General features: G+C 50.6%; 1 protein-coding gene across 2 annotated transcripts; it reads left to right on the forward strand.

The window, feature by feature from the left end:
* Positions 1-1,213: 1,213 nt before the first annotated feature.
* Positions 1,214-7,114, forward strand: Cck (cholecystokinin). 2 transcript variants are annotated; one of them, XM_041677320.1, is made up of 4 exons: positions 1,214-1,397; positions 1,511-1,566; positions 2,429-2,647; positions 6,736-7,114. In XM_041677320.1, the coding sequence occupies exons 2-4, from the start codon at positions 1,557-1,559 to the stop codon at positions 6,867-6,869; spliced, it is 363 nt and encodes a 120-aa protein (XP_041533254.1). In that variant the 5' UTR covers positions 1,214-1,397; positions 1,511-1,556; the 3' UTR covers positions 6,870-7,114. The 2 variants fall into 2 exon arrangements, with proteins under 2 accessions (XP_041533254.1, XP_041533255.1); XM_041677321.1 differs by lacking the exon at positions 1,511-1,566 and having other exon boundaries at positions 1,220-1,397.
* The last annotated feature ends 8,259 nt before the right edge of the window (positions 7,115-15,373 follow it).

Consider the following 15,373-nt stretch of genomic DNA (forward strand, 5'->3'; position numbering starts at 1 on the left):
CTAAATGTCCGAGTCTCAGTCCACAGGTCAAGGAAAGCGCAGGTAGAATTAGGCCGGAGTGGACAGCCCTTTGCCATCCTGCTTTAGATCATATCCAGGTTTCTAGATGTGCTTGGTTCCTTCAGGGATAAAGCTAATATCTCCAACCTGAGCCGCCTATGGGGAAGATCAACCCACAGCATTTAATCTGTTTCTTCTGGATTTCAGAGACCCCTAGAGCCACCACCAGGGACCTGACTCCCCTGCGCCTGCATTTCCATGGTCTCCTCAGGAAGAGGGCTCCAGGGCTGGGTACATTTTCTATTCAGTGAGGGCGGGGTTGGGCATGGCTAGCTGGTGACCCCAGGTTACAGGATAGCAGTGACTGGCCGGTGTAGGGCTTCTTAGGTCCCCAGTCCCAGTTCTGTTCTGTGAAATGGGGCAGAGGGACCCAGCAAACTCTAGCACTTCGGGGTGCAGAAGATCACTGTGCTCTGCGGGGGCTGGGGGGTCTCGGGGATGTGAGCGCTACACTATCGGGGGCCTCCCTTTCCTCTTGAACGGTGAGAATCCTTATCCCAGCCAAGACCCTCATCACCAGTTGAGCCGCCTGTTACTCTAGAGGGACTTTCCTGGAAAGGGCGATCAGGAGCTCCTTGGAAAGGTGCAAACCAAGCCAGGATGGCTCAGCCAGCCAGAGCTTGGGGGTGCCTAAGAAACTCTCTGGCGCCACTTGGCGACCAGGAGCAGCAGCCGATGTGATCAGGTGGGCAAGGGTCCTGGAAAGAAATCAGAGTCTTTTCCCAGGGGCTCCTTCCGTGTGAAGTCAGGAGGTATACCCAAATTTTGCAATTGTATGAAAACAGACCCAGATTGAGTTATGAGAAACTGAGAGTGCGAATCCCCTCTCTCACGCGTGGGAGCCCACTCAGGCCCGAAGGTGGTCCCAGAAAACACACCAGAATTATGCTTGCTGACCCCCAAGACTGTGTAGGTCCCCCAGTTTCCTTGAAGGAGCACTTGACTCCCAAAGCTGAACATGGTCACCTTCTCCATTCCAGATAAACTGTTTCCCACTCAGGAGGGGGCGGCCTGCCCGAAGAGACTGGGAAAGTGCTGGACAGGTGGGAAGGAAGCTCTTTAGATAACGAGGAGATCCCCTACGAGGTACCCAGTCTGGGAGGGGCTATCCGAGCCGCTTCCCTTCTCTCCGGGCCACTTCCATAGGTGGTCGCTCCAGGGGCGGTCTCCTGAGCACGTGTCCTGCTGGACTGCGTCAGCACTGGGTAAACAGATGACTGGCTGCGCGCCCGGGCGGGGCTATTTAAGAGGCAGCCGCCCTCCCGCCTGCCTTGAACTTGGCTGGACCGCAGCCTGCTCTGCTGGAAGCCGCCAAGCCAGCTGATTCCCCAACAAAGGTAAGTCGGCATCTCTGTTGGCTGATCCAAGAATCAGGCGTGTGAGGAATATTGGCTCGTAGCTTTGCGCCCTTGAGTATCGTCTGTTTTCTGTGTCTTCCCTCCTTTGACAGCTGGGAAGATTTCCTGAAGTCAGAAATAACGGCGCTGGATTCTAAAATGCGTCTGGGTGGGTACGCTGCGAGGAGACTTGTTCCTCTGTGCCGTCTCTTTTCATGACAAGGCTGGGATAGCCGTTTCTTAGGATTCCCATGATGTGCGGATCACTTTGAAATCATTTAAAAGAAAATACCAAGAGGCTTTAAGACATACCCATTTTCTAAAAGCTGCAGAAAAAAAATAAGGCTTTGGGAATAGAATGGAGGTCCCATTAGCTCAGTTCTCAAATGCGGGGCTTTGGCCATAACTCAGGACTGGGCGCAGATTTCTGGCTTTTGTTTTGCATAGTGACTTTTTGTTCGCTCTGGTATAAATGCCTAGGAACCTCTGTAAAAACACAGCTTATATTTATGCGCCGATACTTTAAACGGTGACTCCCATTGTTGTCCCGTTCATTTCTGTAGCGACAGCTTTTAATCTCCTGCATTTCTCTACAGGAGTATCCACCCCCGCCTCTCTCTCTCTCTCTCTCTCTCTCTCTCTCTCTCTCTCTCTCACACACACACACACACACACACACTCACTCACTCACTCACTCTGTGCTTTTCTGGTTAGAAGAGAGATGAGCTACAAGGCTCTAACTTGAGAAAAGCAGGAGGTACTGCTCCTGAACCGGGCAGAAAATCGGGTCTCTGTGGGATTCCTGGGCCCTGGGTGTGGATAACACAAAAGCCTGCAGAAGTGGCCAGAGGCGCGCAGTGGCCAGGGCGCAGCTAGAAATTGCGCTTGGCTAGCTCTAGGGCGTGAGTCAGTTTGGCGCAGCTGCAGCCCCCACCTTCGACCTGGGCAGACTTCGGTGTGCATTCGGGACTTCGTTTGAAGCCCGCCAAAGTCAGCCTTTGGTTCACGCTCCTCGCCTCCGCTCCCCACAGCCATGAAGAGCGGAGTGTGTCTGTGCGTGCTGATGGCAGTCCTGGTCGCGGGCGCCCTGACGCAGCCAGTGGCCCCGGCAGAAGCCGTGGACTCCGCGGTGCAGCGGGCGGAGGAGGCTCCCCGAAGGCAGCTGAGGGCCGCTGTGCTCAGGACCGACGGCGAGCCCCGAGCGCGCCTGGGCGCACTGATAGCTCGATACATCCAGCAGGCTCGCAAAGGTAAGGATATCCGCTCTCCTCACACTGCAGCTGCGGCTCCTGGCTTCCAATTCTGATCCCCCAAAACACCTGCCGGGGAAGGAAGCAGGGGACATACAACAGCAAGATTTTCAGTTCCTTCCCTGAAGTACACTGCACCGCACTGTGGTGTTTGCAGCCCCCAAAAGAGGAGATGGGTGGGGGGTTTTATCATCTCCGCTGTATCTGCAACAGGATTGGGGACCACCCAGACACTGACCATTGAAACCCCTCTGGCAGGAAGTGGGTCGGTGCTGAGAAAGCCTGAGATCTGAGAAGAGTTGTTGTCATTGTGTGCATCTTCCCCCCAGTACGGAGCAGGAGGAAAGGGTCAAAAGGCCAGGAGCAGTCAAAGGTCCCTTGGCTGTCCAGTCAGGACGGTCACACAGGGAAAGCTTTATCTTGTATTTCTGTAGCTGTCAGAAAGGTGGTCTCGATGCTAACCACCACAGGGCTTCTCGGCATTGGAAGACTTTTCCCATAAACCCCGTGGGCGATTGAGCAGCTAGCCAGGTGAGGGTTCCTTTCCTGTACCTGTCTCTCTCATCTTCAGAGAGGCAATGGGGACTGAGTGGAACAGATCCCCTCCCAACCCAGGAGTCATGGCTGGCACTAAGACAGCCTTCATCTCTGATGTGATCCGCAGGCAGGAAGGTGGATGGTGACCTCTGGCTGGGGTGTGTCAAACTGGACCAGTAGAGCTGGATTTGGGGAGGTGGGCACTCTTTCTGTAGAGCTCACTTACCCAATTTGTCCTGTCTGCATTTGAACAGCCCAGAGCACTGGGCTTGACTAGTGAGGGGAAACTAGGGAGCCTGTTGAGTCTCCTAGAGTCCCCATGAAGTTGAGACTTCAGGAACATCAAGAGATTTCTTTTCTTCCTGTGTGGGAGCTCACCCCACAGCCATATCTAGGCTGTTTTCCTGGAAATGCATATTATTCGTAAAGATTCCAATCCCAGCACTCAGGGATGCAGAGGCAGGCAGATCGCTGTTAGTTCAGAGCCAGACTGGTCTACAGAATGAGTTCCAGGACAACCAGAGATACACAGAGAAACTCTGTCTCAAACCCCCCCACCCCCAAAAAAAGAAAAGAAAGAAAAAAGAAACAATTCTAGACAAGATGCTTTTTGAGTGGTTGGGGTTTGGTTTCAGCTGGTGGCCTAGAATGCACACAATCCTGAGACCAACTCTGGTGCAACATGGCACTGGGCGTGGCGGTGCACACCTGTGACCTTAGCACTCAGGAGGTGGGCAGACCTACTCAAGGTTAGCCTCTGCTGTGCAGCAAGTTTGAGGCTAGTCCCGGCTACGTGAGATCTTGTATTTAAAAAAACACTAAAATATAAAATAAAACAAAGCTTATCCTTTTTGTCTGCCCGGCCCTCAGGGGTCCTTGAGCAAGCCTATTTCTGGGGAGGCAGGCGAAGGAGGCATCAGTGGTCCAGGAAGAAGTGTGTTCCAGCAGAAAGCGGCATCAACAGCATTAGCATGAGATGCTATCTCCGTGTGTCTCCCTCAGACCTTAAAACCGTTCTGCACAGCGAGCATCTCACTCATTTTTCTTTTATAGAAGCCCATGCTAAAGAAAGCAAGTAACGTCTGAGCATGTCTAGGAGGCAGCAGAGTGAATCCATACTCATTTGACTTCCGCTGAGGTCTGGAGGACATTGGGCTTCCCTGCTCACCTGTCTGCTCTGGGTGTAAGAGTTCGAGAGAGCCAAATCCCTTTGTCTCAGCCCATGACTTGGTTCTAAGTCCCTTCACGGGGTAGTGCTGGGGACAGATGGGGTGTGATAACACCAAGCCTGATGACAGATCCGTGTGGGATGCGAGAGCCAAGGCCAGTTCCAAACACAGCTCCCACGACCGGTTAAATGCCCAGCCACTGACCAGGCATCTGGCTTGATAGAAGCAATGGGTTGTGCCCAGCCCTCACAGTGGACACTAATCCCTGAGCCGGCCAGAGGATGGGCTGTATTTTCATGTGATGGTACAGGAAACCGGGCTGCATATATTGCTGACTATGTTTGTTTTACCTGAGAGAAACTGGGTACTGAAGCAGCCAGGTCTGTTCTGCACAAGCTAGGGCTGTCTACCCAAAGAACGCTGGGTGTGAGCTCTCAGTTCCCAACCCAGGAAGACGTGGGGTCAAAGAAAAGAATGTGATGATTTCTGTTTTAAGTTTAGCTGGTTAAATTCATTCTGCAGTAAGGGTAACTGCCTCTGTGGTGCCATTTAAGAAACGTTTTACTAATATGTATTAATTATGCCTTAATGGTGAGCTTCACTTTGACGTCTAATGCATCCATAGCACATTCAGATCACACTCACCCCACTGCCCTCACTCCTTCTCCCCCTCCCCCTCCTAATCCTCTTCCCAACCAACCCCTCTTCTACCAACGGGTCTCATTAGCATTGCTTACTGGAGCAGGGCTAAGTAATCCTCCTTCTGGCTGTGCTAGCCTGGGGCTGGCAGGGAAGCCGCCTGCAAACCCCAAAGAGGGGAACACTGTGGTCCCAGATCAGTGGGGTCCCCAGGGGCCTCTCTTTACCCTATCAGCCTCACAGAAGGAGCTACCCTGATTCCAAGTCCAGGAGGCCACTGTCCACCATTTGTGGACTGGGACCATGTCATCTCCCCGCAGAGGAAGGAACTCATGTCACTGCACCCCTTCCTGCCCAGATCACACAGTTACCACAGGCTGGACCCTGCTGCAGGTTACAGTGCTGTGTTTTGGTCCAAATGGCTGGTTTAAATTTCACTTTTTCTGACTTTTCATTCAGTTTCTATGAATGCTACCAAGATACCAGTATTTTAATCTGACAGGGGTGTATTTTTCTGGTTATTATTATATTTAAAAGACTGGAGCCTTCATGTGAATAATTTGGAAGCATGTTCATGTAGAAAGAGAACTTGATTTCGTTTTGTTAGCATTTATTTATGAGGGGGCAAGGGAGGCCTGTAGAGTTCAGAGGACAGCAATGCTCTCTTCTTCCACTGTGTGGATCCAGGGGCTCAAACTCACATTGCCAAGCTTGACAAAAACCATACTTAGCCACCCAGCCGTCTGACTTGTCCTTGTTCAAAAAAAGAAAACTTATTTACTTACGTGTGTGTATGTGTATTATGTGCATGTTTGCGTTATGTGTGTGTTTATGGTGTGTTGTACAGTGGGAGTCAGAAGACAACCCAGGTGCTGGTTCGTGCTTACCTTCTACCTAGTTTTAGGCGGGACTTTTTTGTGGTTCGTCACTGCGCTTCATACTCCAGGCTGCCTGGCCCATGAGCGTCTGGGAGACTTTCCTGTCTCTGCCTCCCATCTCAGGACATGCCTTAGTATGTCCAGTGTGGATTCGGGTTGTCAGGCATATGCAGCGAGCAGCTTGCCTGCTGAGCCATCTTTCTTCCTGGTTCCTTGATCTCATTTCTAAAAATGTAACCCTTGCATCACGGTGCTGTAGTCCCAGAAAGCTCCCCCATGAGCTAAGCATGCTGGGACGTTAAGTCATTGCATTTAGAAGTAGTGCATTCTGGGAGGATCTTTGCATGGTTTCTGATGAGCATCGGGTGCACTACAGAATGGTGTTTTGGGTAGGAAACTCTGGACAGCTCCTCGGCTGAACAAGGCAGGGAGAAGCCAAGCCATCCAAACCCTCGCACAGGGGTTCTTCCTCCTCTGTTTGCTCCTGGCCTCGCAGATTTAGTGCTCTAAGACCTGGTGGGATGACTCTGACAGTCAATGCTCACTGCACAACAGAAAGACCCCCAAGAACCCATATGGAAGAACTGGGTGTGCACTGTACCCACAATCCCAGTGTTGGGGATGCAGACACAGGAGGGTCCCTAAGGCTTGCTGGTTCCCCAGTGAGCTCCAGGTGCAGTAGAGGCTCCGTCTCATTGAGAGGGAGAAGAGATTGAGGAAGACACAGGTGTCCATATGCATGTATATATACATATATGTACAATGAAATCACAAGCACACACACACACACCCTGGCTTTCCCCCATTGCTTTAGCCACACTTTCATGTCCACAGCTCTTATCTTCTTCCTCTTTTCTACCCGCAGCTCCTTCTGGCCGCATGTCTGTTCTTAAGTCGCTCCAGAACCTGGACCCCAGCCACAGGATAAGTGACCGGGACTACACCGGCTGGATGGATTTTGGCCGGCGCAGCGCCGAGGACTACGAATACCCGTCCTAGTGGGCCAGCTTCTCAGTCCTGTTCGGAGGAGCTGGAACGAGAAAACAGTCACGCACACAACCCCTTGCCTCTGCTGTTCGACACTTTGAGTATCTATTTATTAAGTTCCCAATGTGAAATCTGTTAAGAGTGTGCAATACGGCCACACGCCTCAGCCCCGCCGGCGGTTGGAAGGCAGTGTTTCCTCCAGTGACTCCCAGACCTAATGTTGCTATGCTATTAAAGAGTTTTCCTTTTGCCACTCATTCATTGTGTCCGGCGAGGGTCTGCAGGATGGAGAGGAGGGGAGACTGGTACAGGGTGTCCACAGGCGAATCCTTGCAGTGGATGGTCCCAGAGGGGCTCAGGACCTGAGTGCAGGGTATGGAGCTATCCTCCCCACTGATGCAAGGTAGCTTGTGGAAGGGCTCTTGGACTCAGCCCTGGGGCCCAGCCCTGGCTACACCCATCCCCAACCCCTTCTTCCAGGCTACCCCACCCCAAGATTTCTTTAGGGTCCTCTCAACCTTTAAGTTACAGGGCAGTGATGGCCACAGCTTGTCCTCTGCAGACAAGGAGATGAGCCCTGCAAGGTGGAAGTGGCTGACCCTAGTGCCCCAGGAAGTGACTCCCAGAACTGAAGGCTGATGTACCTCGATGAGGAGGACTCCATTAACCAATATCCCCTCAAACTATGGTGTGTAGAGAATCATGGGAAACCACGTGTTTCAACCCGGAAAATCCGGGCTCCAGTGCAAGCATACTCCCAGGTGCTACTGGAGTTGCTGGCCCCAGCCATTCCTGGACATTCACTGACAGAGCACAGAGTCCATGTCTTCATACTGGGGAATTTGTTTCTGTTCTGCCCCAGGTAGAGGGGGCACCGACTGACCAAAGAAATGCTTCTATCAACACCTGGCTTGATGGGTCTATCAGGGTTACTGATGGAGGCACTGGTGAGTCAGGCAGCTGCATCACCAAAAAGCACGTCCCAACATTGGGGGGCAACTCATGAAAGCTGCATCCCTGCACAGCCTGTAGGTGACTCCACGGAAGAGTCTCTTCTCCCCTTGAGGGAATATTTAACCTAGAGGAAGCAGTTACCCAGCCGGCAGTAACAGCTTTCCCTGGGCCCTGTCACAGTGCTGTCAATCAGAGGACATGTTGGGGCCCTGTCACAGTGCTTTCAATCAGAGGGCATGCTGGGGGAGGGGGGCTGTCACTGTGCTGTCAATCAGAGGGCATGCTGGGGGAGGGGCCCTGTCACAGTGCTGTCAATCAGAGGACATGCTGGGGGAGGGGGGCTGTCACTGTGCTGTCAATCAGAGGGCATGCTGGGGGAGGGGCCCTGTCACAGTGCTGTCAATCAGAGGACATGCTGGGGGAGGGGCCCTGTCACAGTGCTGTCAATCAGAGGACATGCTGGGGGAGGGGCCCTGTCACAGTGCTGTCAATCAGAGGGCATGCTGGGGGATTCCTGTTATCCAGCACAAGAGCCGATCTGTTCATTCTCTGTGGGCATCAGAGACATCCAGAGGTGACCAAGGAATGGCCACCCACAATGCAACTTCCCAGATCTCCTAATTGAGGCCCCCAGGACAGGGCAGCACAGAGGGATGGACATTGAAGGCCACATCATTCCATCTGTGCAATATCTCAGCAGACCCACCTAGTCCACCACAGCCCACTGGGATACTCTGTTCCTTCAGTGGTAGAAAAGGGACTCTTAGAAAGCTCTTCTGGTGACCCCGGGGAAGACACGCTGGGAACAATCTGAGCAGAAGTTAGAATTCAGAATAAAATTAAGATCCAACCAGATAACACAATACACTGTCACCTCCTAGGGATCCCACCTCATTCAGTCCCAACAATTTGCTCTCTGAGACTGCTTCATAGATTAAGCCTTCAATTCCCATGTGTCCCCATCTGTCTTCATTGGTAACGTGATTGAATTTCAAATCACTTGGAGACACACCTCTGGGGAATGTCTGTGAGGTCATTTTCAGAGATTAACTGAAGAGGGAGCACCATTAACTAAACACAGAGAGCACCATCCCATGGGCTGGGATCCCAAACTAAATCAAAGGAGAAAGCTATTTGAGTGCCAGCGTCCACTTCTACTTCCTGATGCTCTCACCACCAACATCCATCTCTTACCGTGACGGACTGCGTCCCTTTAAACCACGAGCACAATAAATCCTTTCTCCCTGAAGTTGCTTTGGTCACAGAGAGCAGAATGGTAACCAACACACCATAATTCATTCAGAAATATGTGTAGGTCTGTTTCTAGCGCACCACCAAGCATGGGGTGGGGTGGGATGAGACCACACTCTGTGTGCAAATGTGTATGTCGTGGGGGTGGATGAAGGACTCAGAATTGAACACAAAGTCCATGATACCCAGTGAGTGGAGAACTGATCTGAATTGGTGCCTTTTGAATTGCCACGCATGTGACATTAAGTTTTTATTTTTATTTTTTTGGTTTTTCGAGACAGGGTTTCTCTGTGGTTTTGGAGCCTGTCCTGGAACTAGCTCTTGTAGACCAGGCTGGTCTCGAACTCACAGAGATTCGCCTGCCTCTGCCTCCCGAGTGCTGGGATTAAAGGCGTGCGCCACCACCGCCCGGCCTGAACATTAAGGTTTTATTTATTTATTTATTTATTTATTTATTATGTATACAATATTCTGTCTGTGTCTATGCCTGCAGGCCAGAAGAGGGCACCAGACCCCATTACAGATGGTTGTGAGCCACCATGTGGTTGCTGGGAATTGAACTCAGGACCTTTGGAAGAGCAGGCAATGCTCTTAACCTCTGAGCCATCTCTCCAGCCCCTGAACATTAAGTTTTTAAAGATAAAGCCACACATGACTCTCAGAACTGTAAGACCAAGACACTTCAAGATCCAAAGACAAACACATAGGCATCCTCAGGAATATTAACCTTCATTAGGCGATGAAAGGAGACAGAGACAGAGACCCACACGGGAGCACCGGACAGAAATCTCAAGGTCCAAATCAGGAGCAGAAGGAGACGGAGCACGAGCAAGGAATTCAGGACCACGAGGGGTGCACCCACACACTAAGACAATGGGGATGTTCTATCGGGAACTCACCAAGGCCAGCTGGCCTAGGTCTGAAAAAGCATGGGATAAATCCGGACTAGCTGAACATAGCGGACAATGAGGAATACTGAGAATTCAAGAACAATTGCAGTGGGTTTTTGATCCTACTGCACGTACTGGCTTTGTGGGAGCCTAGGCAGTTTGAATGCTCACCTTACGAGACCTGGATAGAGGTGGGCAGTCCTTGGGCTTCCCACAGGTCAGGGAACCCTGATTGCTCTTCGAGCAGATGAGGGGGGGGGGGGACTTGATCGGGGGAGGGGGAGGGAAATGGGAAACGGTTGTGGGGACGAGGCAGAAATCCTTAATAAATAAATAAATTAAAAAAAAAATAAAAGTCACAGTGTTGGCTGCTGTGGGAGCTCCTAAAAAAAAAAAAAAGATGTTGTTTAACTCACTCATTAACAGAGACCCTTGAGGAAGTGCGGTCATCTCAGAGGACAATGGAGTTTGTCAGGAGAACTACGGCCTGGGAAGGGACTCACAAGTGGCTCCTGTGTCAATAAGAACAACAAAGCCAATGCTTGGAATAATCTGCCCCAGATCAGCAATCAGTTGATTTTAGGATATGCTCCCTGTGTTTTTATAGACACATCAGTAGGGCCTAAAGAACCGACAGAGATTATGGACTCAAAGACAGGCGCCAAGCACCGAACACAGGGGCGAGGCACCAGAGAGGGGCCTCGTTCTATTGACTTTCTCTCTCAGTTCGAGGACCCAGTCCCCTGGGTGGAGAGGCCATGGTGGTGGCAGGAGAAGGTGACAGAACATTGCACCCATAGACGGGAAGCAGAGAGAGAGATGAAGGCCGTTCTTCAGTTTGCTTACTACTTTCCATTCAGTTGAGGGGCCCGGTCTGCCGGGTGATGCCACTCACAGTTAGGGTTAATCTTCTCTCCTCGGTTAAATATTTTCAAACCCACCCTCACAGACATAGCCAGAGTTGTCTCTTCTAAACGGTGGTTCTAAATCTCATCAAACTGATAAGGCCAGACATAACATGTGCCAAAGGAAAGATTCTTAATCTCTCGCCTTCATGTCTCGGTACGTTCAATATCTTTTCCTGGTTCCTTCAAGTTATTGCCCATCCTGGAGGTAAATACAGCAGAAGCCAAGCAAAGAGAGCTGTGGCCTCACTAATTTCCCCTGGGCTCTAAGTTCTGCACATTTTTGTTATTGAATGTGAAAAAGATTTGCTGCATCTTTCTTCTGCCTGGGGCTACAGCATCTGCCCCAGATCCCCAACCACTTCCTGAGCCCACTGGACAGAGCCCCTCTCCCCAGCAGTATTGTCTCCATTCCACTCCTCTCTTACCCACCCCTCCCCCTTGCCACACTCTAGCCTCCCTGCCCTCTTCATTATTGCCCCCCAATACTACCCTCAGTCCCACCTCAGACCCTTTGGCTCAACCCCCTCCCCGCCACACACACACACACACACACACACACACACACACACACACACACAGCATGGCAGGACCTTCCAGATCCTTCAGCCCTGCCTCAGCTCAGATCATCCTCTATATACAACTCCCCCCGCCAGTGCTTTCTTCTGTTCTGCTTCTTTCTCCTTTAGAATTACGCTCTATATTAATTGATTACTGGCTTCATCTTGCCTACTAGGGTACCAGTCCCATAAGAGCAGGGATTTTTTTATGTGTTTTATTTAATTTCCATCCCTTATCATAGTCTGGTCTCACTAAATATTTGTATAATGGATTCGTCAGCAAAGAGAAGTTCTCAGGGTCCCATCCACTAAGGTTATGGATCGGCCTGAGAAGCAATTTTATCAGAAAAGTAAAACACACACAAGGACATGATCAAGTCCTCCCAACCAAGCCCAGGAAGGTGGAAGGCAGGCTACTCGCACAGTTGATATCATGCATGAAGGACATGGAGAGGGCAACAGAGCACTCCAGAGTGCACGCTCCCCTTCCACTCCAGAGTGCATGCTCCCCTTCCACTCCAGAGTGCTCCCTCCCCTTCCACTCCAGAGTGCACGCTCCCCTTCCACTCCAGAGTGCATGCTCCCCTTCCACTACTGAGTGCTCCCTCCCCTTCCACTCCAGAATGCTCCCTCCCCTTCCACTCCAGAGTGCTCCCTCCCCTTCCACTCCAGAGTGCTCCCTCCCCTTCCACTCCAGAGTGTGCCCTCCCCTTCCACTCCAGAGTGCTCCCTCCCCTTCCACTCCAGAGTGCTCCCTCCCCTTCCACTCCAGAGTGCGCCCTCCCCTTTCACTTCAGAGTGCGCTCTCCCCTTCCATTTCAGAATGCTCCCTCCCCTTCCACTCCAGAGTGCACGCTCCCCTTCCACTCCAGAGTGCTCCCTCCCCTTCCATTTCAGAGTGCACCCTTCCCTTCCTTTCAGAGTGTGCCCAACACAGCAACCAAATGGATTAATATTTTTCTATTGATTTTTCTAAAGCTCAAAGTATTGGCACTATCATAGGAAGAAAAAGAATTCACTGGTGATTATTAGTGGGCTTACTCAGTGTTAAAGAAGTGGAACTGTTCAATAGCTGCTGGCACGGGTCTGAAATCCTAGCTACTTGGGAGGCTGAGGCAGGAGGATTATGAGTTCAAGGCAACTTAGCGGTACTGTGTCTCAAAATAAAAAGTAAAGAGAAAGCCAGAGATGTAGCTAAGTGACAGAGCATTTGTCTAGCATGTGTGAGGCCCTGGATTCCATCCTCAGCAACAGACACATATACACACAGACACATACACGGACACACAATGACACACACAGACATACACACACACATATACACTGCACACACAGTCACATACCCTCCCCCACTCACACACATGTACACATACAGACACATACACACACATGCATGCATGGACATGAGGGGTACATTTACTCATCCAATCCCTTTAAAGTGCTTTAAAGGCCCCAAGAGTTCTGGCATCTGTGAAATCTGACCAGTAGCATCTACTTGTAGGGATAAGTCCCGCCCCTTAAGGATCACGAGTTCGAGGCCAGCCTTTTGGTAACAGAGAAGGCAAAGGAATTCCAGATTGTAGTGGGCCCATAGGTTGAATTACTTTGTTGACAGCTCTTAGATCTGTCACCATCTACTGATTGTCTTTTCCAAGGAGAATTGAATGTCTCACGGTACCTTGTACGCTGGGGAAACGGTGTGCACCCTGAACAATGTGAACATTACATTTCAAAGCCCCCAATCTTGTCAACATCTTAGAATGTGTTGGTACTTTTGCTTTAGAGGGTTACCAGCCTGGTAAAGTCCCCACAAGTTTCACCACACCTTCGTTTGGCCTTGCATACATCATTCTGCTTGCAAAGAATGAAGACGGACCCTTGGCCTCCTTTCTGGCACGTGCCCCGGTGACCAGGCAAGGAATGGTAGGGCTTATGCAAGACCACGGTCATCAAAGTCTTCAGTGGGGAGTGAGAATCAGTAAACATTGTGCACACATGAAAAATCTCCTAGAAACAAACTTAAATTACAATGATATCTATCAATAAAAAGAGGTGCCTAGGGTTTTAGGGATGCTCATCTTTGGGGTTTCCAGAACGTACTAACTTGGGGAGACCCATCCTGAATGTTGTGGTATCAGCACATGGATTGGGATTCCAGGCTGCATTAAAGGGGGAAAAGGGGAAGCTGGCAAGACACTCATTTCCTCCTCAGCTTCTTGGCCCACCAAGATGAGGGCCGGCAGCCTCCCCCTTACCACCACCACCACCACAATCACCACATCCACCACCACCACCTTGCTTTCTTCACTGCGACAGACCACCACCAAATACACCCTTGCTGGCGGGTATTTGCTTACAGCCATGAGCAATGCCCTGTGGTAGTTGGAGTAGGAATGGCCCCCACAGGCTCATGTATTTGGATGCTTAGTCATCCAGAGAGTGGACTGTGGCCTTGTTGGAGGAAGTGTGTCACTTACCCGTACTTCTCAGGTTGCTGGTGTTTCTCTGTTGAGGCCATGTTGAGGTCTATAGGTCTCTCCCTCTGTTATCCAAGCAACTAAAAATTTAAAATAATTCTGTACATGGAATTATATTTTTAATGAATTTTTTATTTTATTTTTGAGCTTTTAACACAATCATTAAAAGACCCCTGAACTCGGGAAGATCATCCAATCACTGGAAAGAAAACAAAGATTGTTGTCAAATAAAATGCCTTCTGTAGAATTAAAACCAAGAGGGGAAAAAGAAAAAACCCAAACAACTCTTCAAGATATTTTGAAGGCAACTTGGTAACCATGGTTACCTCTAATTAGCGAACCAGTATCTTCTGCCTTCCAGATCTGAGTGGAGGAAACGTGAAAGGAAAAACAACTCCAAAAAAGTGAAAATGTTAAGTTCTGTTGAGCGTATAGAATCTCGTGTTTAAAGCATAGAAGCAGGGTAGAGAGTTTGCTGCTCGCCAGCTGCCTCCCTTCACCTTCACTTTGTGTGCAACTCCCTGCCCCACAGGGAGCTGTCACCCCAACGTGGGGCGTCTAGAAAGTCGCCTTGGAAGAGGTGACACCAGGAGTCAGGGTGCAGGGTGGGGGAGAGGTGCTGATTTCAGAACCCTGACTGGCAAAATCGGGCTGTGCCATAATCTGCTTCAGGCATCAACTTGAAACACAATCCTAGAGTCACCTGGGAAGAGGGACCCTCGACGATCAGACTGGTCTGTGATCCACTTTCTTGACTGATGTGGGAGGGCCCAGCCACTGTGGTTGGTGCTGATTTGTATAAAAAAGGTAACAAAGCAAGCCTTGATCGAGTAACTGGTGTCTGCTCATGGCCTCTGCTTCAGCCCCTGCCTCCAGGCTCCTGCCTCAGTTTCCCTCAGTGATGGACTGTAAAGGAAAACAGAGCCCTTCCTCCCCACGGTGCTTTGGTCGTGGTTTCTGCCGCTCCACGGGAAAGGAAACTAAGCAGGACAGAAGAAGTCTGAAAGGCTCAAACTGCTGTTCCATGCTGGACAGAAGGGAGAGGGCACACCTGACTGCCACACTGGTCACAGCACCCAGCAGGAACTTAATTACCTGGTTGGGACTTGGGCAAAGAGGAATCCTGCAAGAGAAACTGTGAGGGTCTAAACTAATTTTCTAAGAGATGGAGGATACACACAAGTATGCACACACACGCACACACACACACAAGCATGTGTGCACACACAAGCACATATGCACACACACAGAAGCATGCATGCACACACATGCATGCACACACACAAGCATGCATGCACACACAAACACATATGCACACCATATCCACACATGAGCTAACACGCACACCTGCCCCTGGAGTCTTCCTGTACCTCAGACCTCAGACCATCTTTCACCTGAACAAGCCTGCAGCTGAGTCCAGGAAGGTGAAGACTTCTGAGTCTCTGGGGCTTTCTCTGTTTCCAGGAAGAAAGATTGCAT

This window comes from Microtus oregoni, unplaced genomic scaffold, assembly GCF_018167655.1.
Source record: "Microtus oregoni isolate MIOR12 unplaced genomic scaffold, Mior012 000028F_ref0000031, whole genome shotgun sequence".
Taxonomy (NCBI): domain Eukaryota; kingdom Metazoa; phylum Chordata; class Mammalia; order Rodentia; family Cricetidae; genus Microtus; species Microtus oregoni.

Coding starts and splice junctions, on each gene's coding strand:
- Cck (XM_041677320.1), top strand. Junction 2,648..6,735: donor CATCCAGCAGGCTCGCAAAG/GTAAGGATATCC, acceptor TTCTACCCGCAG/CTCCTTCTGGCCGCATGTCT.